Here is an 8306-nt window from a genome sequence, read left to right as displayed (position 1 = left end):
GTATATTGCTCAATTTTGAGTGAAACTATCGTGATGTATTGGTTTGCTATTGTATGAATTACTGCGGTTGTAGTTTGGAACCACCTTCGTAGCCTTGAATTGATTGTTGACTTATCTGGCTTTGACTTGTATGATGATTGTCCTTCCAGGCTTGTGCTTGTGATGAAGCGTTATGTGAGTGAGTGAGCGGACGTGTAGTGCTGACCCACATTTGCATGGCTGCGTCGCTCGACGTTTTCAGGATCAGTGCTCGATTCATCACGTCTGCTTCGCCATGACAGACACATCGGAAGTGAGTTTTTAACGTTTAGCGTCACGTCGAAGCAAGTGTTTTTAACTGAGAAAATTAAAAAAGACGTTTTGTTCGTTGAAAATGTACCGCTTGTTGGTGCCACACGGTTTATGTGCCAAATGCACAATGCTTCCCTCGCGAGTTTCCACTCTGTGGATGTCACTAGCCCGCGGGCGAGCTAGGCCGTCCGACGAACGGAATGTTTGGAACCAAAGCCGATGCTACGCGAGCGGGTCCACCAAGACCTTTTCAAAAAACTATAACAAGTTTTCCTTAGTGTGGGTGTGCGGGGCCGGTGTGGGGCTCGCCTTGGTTTTTGGACTCCAATATCACGCGCGGCCAGAAAACACGGCGATAGAGCCACAGAAACGTCGATATGATGCTGCAGTCAAAGCCAGCCGAGTCTTGGTGGAGCGGATACAGGTAGGCGCGCAGGTATGCAGGCAGGAATGCGCAATTAAACCGGCCCCACCAGTCTGGCTCGCCTGCTGCAGTTATGCCGTTTATGTGGGTTTCTTCTCTTGGAAGGCTGAGGTCGGAGCTCCCGGCCTGGTGGTGGGGGTCTCTGTAGATGGAGTTCCTGTCTGGTGTCAAGGTTCGTTCATTGTCTTAATGTGGCACAACTGTATGAGGTGGCAAAAATAACCACTCACATTCACCAAAAAAAAAAAAAAAAACACGCACTCTCCAAAGAAACTCACCCAATCATCCAAGAAACTCACCAAGAAAAAAACTCTCATTCAAACAAAAGTCTTAATGATTAACGGAAACTGACATACACAAAAAACATACACTTTGGGTGAGAGGTGGGGTAAACCCTAAACTGGTCGCCAGCCATTCGCAGGGCACATAAACAAACAACCATTCGCACTCACGTTCACAGCTATGGGCAATTTATAGTCTTCAATCAACCTACCATGCATGTTTTTGGGATGTGGGAGGAAACCAGAGTACCTGGAGAAAACCCACACAGGCATGGGGAAAACATGCAAACTCCACACAGGTGAGGCCGGGATTTGAACCCCGGTCCTCAGAACTGTGAGGCAGATGTGCTAACCAGTTGTCCATCGTGCTGCACGAAAAGACCTTACACAATAAAATAAAACCTCTCGCACACAAAAAAAAACACTAAACAAACTCTCACACACCCCAAAAAATTCTCACAATTACCCCCCCAACACCTTCACACTCATCCCCAAAAAAATACCACACACAAAAAATGACATACACTAAAAAAAACTCACACTCACCCAAACAATTCTCAATCATTCAAAAAAGCTTTCACATACACCCACAAAATATTCACACACAAAAAAATCACACACCTATAAACCTCTTGGATAAACCAAAAACCTCACACTCACCAAAAAAAACTCTCAATCACACACATAAAAAAAAAGTTCTATTCACCACATCACCATCATACTAAAACAATAACACACTCACACCTGAAAGCAACCTCTTTTCTGTGTGAGACCTTTTTTTTCCTCAAAGAGTCAAAACTTGTGCATGTCAGCGAGGAAGAGTCAAAAAATTGTGTGTGAAATGAAGATGAAAACGGAAGCATCTCAAATCAAATGCTGATTGGCTACCATGCAATAAATCTTTCCCCCAATCTATTGCACAACATATCATAACACTCCCCTAATTCCCTGCAAATATGCCCCCTGTGGCCAAAAGACAAAAACAAAAAAGCTGTACTTCTCGTTATTAGGGTCACAGGAGAGCTGGAGCCTATCCCAGCTGACTTTGTGCGAGAATCAAGGTACACCCTGGACTGGTCACCTGTCAAATCGCAGGGCACATATAGACAAACAAGCATTCACACTCACATTCACGCTATGGAAAATTTTGAGTCGTTAATGAACCTAACGTGCATCTTTTTGGAAAGTTGGGAGGAAGCCGTATAATAGGCAGAATAATCAAACACTGATATTCAAACCTAGCACCACGCTACACAAGAATAAAGTCATACAAGAAAAAAAAAACTTTTAATTGAAATCATAAAATAAAGTAAAATCGTGACATCAAAAGGAAAATTTCCTGTCTATGAGAAAGAATTACACATCGCTCACTGAAATTGGCTCTTTTGTTGGGTGTTTTATCTTAAGAAATACAACTTTATTTTCATGTGGCCCTATTGCACTTTTTATGCGCTCAGCTTCGCGAGCATGATACAGTATACAGTATGTGTATTTCTTTGCTCGTCTTAGTAAGCTTTGTAGAATTGTTTTGTCTCTGTTTCGTTAACTATTTTATTGTGTCCAATCCACTTGACACTTTCAAATGATTGATGGAATTCAGGGGTCGGTTATGCCGATTTGGAGAATCGTCTACCGTGTGCCCCGGAAACTGTGATGCGAATCGCCAGCATCAGTAAGTCGCTCACGTCTGCGGCGGCTGCACGTCTGTGTGAGGAAGGGAAACTCGATCTTGATGCACCCGTCCAGAAATACGTACCAGAGTTTTCTCAAAAGCAGTTTGATGGACAGAATGTAAGTCACCTGAAGTCACACAAATCTATTAATTTTTCCATCTTCAGCAGTCCAAAAAGCAAAATCATGATCTTTTAATCTCTTTTTAGGTCACAATAACGCCTCGCATGATTCTCTCCCACCTCAGCGGTATACGGCATTACGAGAAGGACCCAAATAAAGTGAGGGAGGACAAGGAGAAAGCCAAGCGACTTTTGAAGCCATCAGTGAAGGAGAAAAAGGAGGACAAGAGCTTGTGTGAAAATAAAGATGAGCCCACTAAAGAGCAGAATATCCAATCCGAAGAAGCTTCCTGGGGCAAGAAAAAAAATGAGTTTGAGCATAAAGAATACTACTTGATGGACAATTTTGAAAGTGTCACTCAGGCTTTGGGCCTCTTTAAGGATGACCCACTCATTTTTAAACCAGGTAACATGTAATGTTTGCTCATTGCTTCAGTAAGATGTGGTTGTAGTTTTGGTAATTTAACACTTACAAACCCCAATTCCAATGAAGTTGATGTTGTGTGAAACCTAAATTAAACATAGAATAATTTGCAAATCCTTTTCAACCTATAATCAATTGAATACATTACAAAGACATTTAATATTCAAACAGATGTTTGCTGGGTTTTTTTCCGCAAATATTCTCTCATTTTGAATTTGATCCCTGCAACACGTTCCAAAAAAGCTGGGAAACAAAAGACGGGTAAAGTTGAGCAATACTAAAAAAAAATCCAGTTTGCAACATTCCACAGGTGAACAGGTTAATTGGAAACAGGGGAGTGTCATGATTGCATCTAATTGTTCACAAGCAAGTATGGGGCGAGGTTCACTACTGTGTGAACAACTGTGTGAACGAATAGTCCAACAGTTTAAGAACGTTTCTTAACGTAAAATTGCATTGAATTTGGGGATTTTATCATCGACTGTCCATGTCATCAAAAGATTCAGAGAATCTGGCGAAATCTCCGCAGGTGAGCGACAAGGCCGAAAACCAGTATTGAATGCTTGTGACCTTTGAGCCCTCAGACGGCACTGCATTAAAAATCGGCATCATTGTGGAAAGGATATTGCCACGTGGGCTCAGGATCACTTCAGAAAACCATTGTCAGTTAACACAGTTGGTTGCCACATCTACAAATGAAAGTTAAAACTCTACCATCCAAAGGGAAAGCCATATATCAAGAACACCCAGAAACACTGCCAGATTCTCTGGCCCTGAGCTCTTCTGAGATGGAGTGGCACAAAGTAGAAAAGTGTGCTGTGGTCTGAAGAGTCCACATTTCAAATATTTTTTGGAAATCATGGATGTCGTGTGCTCCAGGCCAAAGACAAAAAGGACCATCCGGATTGTTAGTGCAAAGTTCAAAAGCCAGCATCTGTGATGATATGGGGGTGTGTTAGTGCCCATGGCATGGCTAACTATGGCACACAACTAAGGCACTATTACCGTTGAAAGGTACTATACATACAGGTTTTGAAGCAACATGCTGCCATCCAAGCAAAAGCTTTTTCAGGGACGTCTCTGCTTATGCAAGACAATGCAAAGCCCCATTCTACATGTGTTATAACAGCATGGCTTTGTAGTAAAAGAGTGTGAGTACTTGATTGGCCTGCCAGCAGTCCAGACCTGTCTCCCATTGAAAATGTGTGTTGCATTATGAAGCACAAAATACAACAACGGAGACCCTGCACTGTTGAGCAACTGAAGTTGTACATCAAGCAAAAATGGGAAAGAATTCCACCTACAAAGTTTTAACAATTAGTGTGCTCAGTTCCCAAAAGCATATTGAGTTGAAAAGTGATTTAACACAGTGGTAAACATGCCCCTGGCCCAGCTTTTTTGGAACATGTTGCAGCCATCAAATGAGTGAATATTAGTAACCAAAAAAAAAAAAAGTTTGAACATTACATCTTGTCTTTGTAGTGAATTGAATTGAATATAGGTTTTTAAAAAAAAAACTGAGCTGGTTATATTTTACACAATGTCTCAACTTCTTTGGAATTTGTTTGTAAATCACTACACTTCCTTTTCTTGCAGGCACAACATTCCTATACTCCACCCACGCCTACACCCTCCTTAGTGCTGTCATAGAAAAGGCTGCTGGCCAACGCTTCCTGGATGTCATGACAAACCTCTTCCGGGAACTTGGAATGCTCAATACTGTGCCTGATCAGAATGAACCAATCATTTACCATCGCTCCAGGTAATGAAATTTCAGGATACACTGTATGGAGAAAAGCATTCTGACATTCTGTTAATTAATTATTCAATCAGGGTTTGGTAAGACCACTGAATCTTTATTTTTCCTCTTACCAAGACATTTTCTATGGAACTTGGAAGGAACTGTTTGCATGACTGAGCTGCAGTGCACAAATCAAGGTCCATAAATGTATGTTTGGATGAGTTTGCTGTGGAAGCACTTGAAAACTCCATCGAAAATTCTTAGGATAAGCTAGGTCAAACATCTAACAAGGTCAGACATCACCAACAGACAATAACTCCCCATACACACTTCATATCGAAGCTTTTTACCTGTATGGTGTTCCTCTGTTTTTTTTCGTGGTTCATCATACACACCCTTCTATATTGCGTTTTTTTTAAACGATTGTTTTTGTACTTAGTTACTGTCAGGTCTTTGCATGTGGGAAAGGAGAGCCACAGTCACCGATTCACTTTCCATCCGCTAAGACGACAGTAAAACACAAAAGACAATGAGCACACTCATGCAGCGTGTACTGTTGGACACAGCGACAGCGCACACCCAGACACTCTTACGGACTCGCTGTCTTCACAAGCCACCTCACCCGGCCCCGCCTCTTAAAGACACATGCATGAATCTGAAGCCACTATAATCCATACAGTATTTCTATACATTTTGTGCTTGGAATTTTTTTTGTGCTCAGATACATTTACAATGTACTACAAATGGTTTTAATAAGTCTTTCTTTAAGAAATTTTAATGTTTTAAACATGGAGTACGTGTTAAACTGTTTTAAAGATCCCATGCCATCAAATTGTATTTTTAATTTTTTTTGATAATCTTTGTCCTTTTATCTAGTTTGCAAGATAATTTGTATTAAAAAATGGCCAGAATGACCTTTTTCAAGCTATTGTAGTTGGTCATTTTCACCCAGCAGTTGAAATGGACGGATTTCTCATTAGGATTCGATGTGTAAATTAGCTTTGCTCTGATTGGATCACTCTCTTCTCAATATTAATATGGAAAATAGCTTCGCTCTGATTGGCCATTGGCGATACCTTGGTGGCCAAGCGTTCATAGCGGCCTAGCATTTGGATCATTCGATGTTGGGTCTTACTTTCATTGTGAAGCAGAAAAAAATTGGATTTTGATGTAAGGGGACCTTTAAAACAAAAATGTCTCTCTATCAGCAATATCACCTATAGCAACTGGGTCTGCAACGTATCCCTCGCGTTAAACAGGAATTCCATGTATCTCAAAATCATTTGTCCTTGTGTATGTCCATGGGTGTCTAAATTCTCCCACTTGATTCTTGAAAGGCTCTTTTGACTGCATGTGCTAAAGAATGGTTGTCCTCCACAGATATTATCATCTGAGCAAGCGAGGACGGGTAGTGAACTGCCCGTACGTAGACAACTCGTACAAGTGGGCAGGCGGCGGCTTCCTTTCCACGGTAGGGGACCTGCTGCTCTTTGGTAACGTTCTACTCTACAGTTACCAGATGGCCCACGTAAAGGACACTGCAGGGCTGCTGCCCGGCTTCCTCAAACCCCAAACTGCCGTGGAGTTATGGACAGCGGCGGACAAGACGGAAGCCAGCTGGGACAAGGATGGACGGTACGGCCAAGGCTGGCTGGTCGTGGACAAACAGCAGAAATACGGGCAGTGCAGAAAGCGCCGGCACTATGTGTCGCACACAGGAGGCGCTGTGGGGGCAAGCAGTGTCCTGTTGGTGTTGCCCAGTGAGGAGATTGAGCAGCGGCAGGGACAGAATGTCCTACCGCAGGGGGTGGTGGTCACCATTATCACCAACATGCAGTCGGTGGGACTCAACAGCACAGCCCTGAAAATTGCACACGAGTTTGACAAAGCCAGAAGTGCGTAAGTTGTTTCCAGAAACGTGACTGATTTGTTTTGATGTAGCTTTTAGAGTGTGTTGTTGAAAAGGAGATACTTAAAGCTGTATTTTTACATCAAACTAATTAATTTCTTGCTTTAGACTGCAATACCTCACTGTTTGTAACACAAAAAGTCTAGTGTCAAACAAATCCATGTAATTATGAATTTTTGCCTTGAACAAATATTTCTTAATTTTACAATGAAAAGGAATTCATTATCAAAATTGATTTGTTTCTGTGTCATATTTAATGAACTTGTTGTGGCCAAAGATTATTTGACATTTGATTATTACATGATTTTTCAAATATCCTTTCATTGGTGAGGTTGAATGGTCATTGCATTACAGATACCGTAAGATAAGCTTTCATTAGTAGAAATCAAGACACAGAGGTGTTTATACGACATCAAACAAAGAAGAACACACTGCAAAAAAATGCATTCCGTCCAGTTTTTTTCACTTTTTTGAAACTGACTGTATTGAATCAGTTGTTGCCCTTTTTTGTTTTTGCTATAATTATGAAGTCTGAAGTCATCTTTGTAATCATTACATGAGATTGAAAAATATACAGTATTGTGTAATGTTTAAATTGTTTAGTTTTGGGAAAACATGGAAAATGTTTCTCTTTCAGTCCACTAGATGGTGTTAACCACTAGAAATGCCAGCAATCAGAATCAGAATCATCTTTATTTGCCAAGTATGTCCAAAACACACAAGGAATTTGTCTCCGGTAGTTGGAGCCGCTCTAGTACAACAGACAGTCAATTTACAGAACACTTTGGAGACATAAAGACATTGACAAAAAACAATTGTGCAAAAAGATGCAGAGTCCTCTAGCACTTAGAGCAGTTCGAATGGCTAATATCGCAATAGTCCGGTGCAATGACCATTGTGCAAAGGGCACTGAGACTTCAAGGAGTGTATGCAGTTTAAAGTGACGAGTAGTGCGATAATCTGGGACAATGGTTGTGCAAATGTTACAGATACTCCTCAATCAGTGTGCAAATGGAGCAGATGCTACTCTGGCATGAGTGGCCAGTATATGCAAATAGTGCAGCACGGCGAGACAACTACAGTGAGTGCATAATTGGCCCCACAGAAATGTGACAACGAACTCAAGTCAAAAAATTGCCAGCTTGTTGTAATGGAATTATAAATTAGCTGTTTAAGAAGTTGATTGCAAGAAGGAAGAAGCTGTTGGAATGTCTACTAGTTCTAGTTTGCATTGATCGGTAGTGCCTACCTGAGGGAAGTGCTACGTAGGAAGAAAATTGTGAGTTGTATATACTCGAGCGATTGTCAGCATATTTTAAATTGCGTTCCAATTTTTTGGTATCAGTTCACCCTCTGTAATAGTGGGGCAAGTTTGAGTGATGGAAATTGAATTTCACAAACAAAACAAGTGTGCTTATGTTTTGCCTCACTCCAAAAATCACA

At 41.3% G+C, this 8306-nt stretch overlaps 1 protein-coding gene across 4 annotated transcripts; it reads left to right on the top strand.

Annotated features, from left to right (window-relative positions):
* Positions 1 to 148: 148 nt before the first annotated feature.
* lactb (lactamase, beta) lies at positions 149 to 8171 on the top strand. Of its 4 annotated transcripts, none has more exons than XM_061774359.1 (6): positions 149 to 292; positions 570 to 887; positions 2597 to 2787; positions 2877 to 3195; positions 4810 to 4975; positions 6335 to 8171. In XM_061774359.1, coding segments are annotated over exons 1-6 (1518 nt in total). In that variant the 5' UTR covers positions 149 to 291; the 3' UTR covers positions 6858 to 8171. The 4 variants fall into 4 exon arrangements, with proteins under 4 accessions (XP_061630343.1, XP_061630340.1, XP_061630341.1 ...); XM_061774357.1 differs by having other exon boundaries at positions 171 to 727; positions 821 to 887; XM_061774358.1 differs by having other exon boundaries at positions 174 to 715; positions 821 to 887.
* Positions 8172 to 8306: the final 135 nt, after the last annotated feature.

The sequence above is a fragment of the Phyllopteryx taeniolatus genome, chromosome 5 (assembly GCF_024500385.1).
Source record: "Phyllopteryx taeniolatus isolate TA_2022b chromosome 5, UOR_Ptae_1.2, whole genome shotgun sequence".
Classification (NCBI taxonomy): domain Eukaryota; kingdom Metazoa; phylum Chordata; class Actinopteri; order Syngnathiformes; family Syngnathidae; genus Phyllopteryx; species Phyllopteryx taeniolatus.
The sequence above is the reverse complement of the archived record's forward strand: the minus strand, read 5'-3'. Positions and strand labels throughout refer to the sequence as shown.

What these genes read in the sequence shown, in the direction of transcription:
- lactb (XM_061774356.1), top strand. Translation starts at nt 374, where the DNA reads ATGTACCGCTTGTTGGTGCCACACGGTTTATGTGCCAAATGCACAATG. An exon ending in AGCAGTTTGATGGACAGAAT is followed by an intron (nt 2,788 to 2,876) that starts GTAAGTCACCTG and finishes ATCTCTTTTTAG; the next exon opens with GTCACAATAACGCCTCGCAT. An exon ending in ATCATTTACCATCGCTCCAG is followed by an intron (nt 4,976 to 6,334) that starts GTAATGAAATTT and finishes TGTCCTCCACAG; the next exon opens with ATATTATCATCTGAGCAAGC.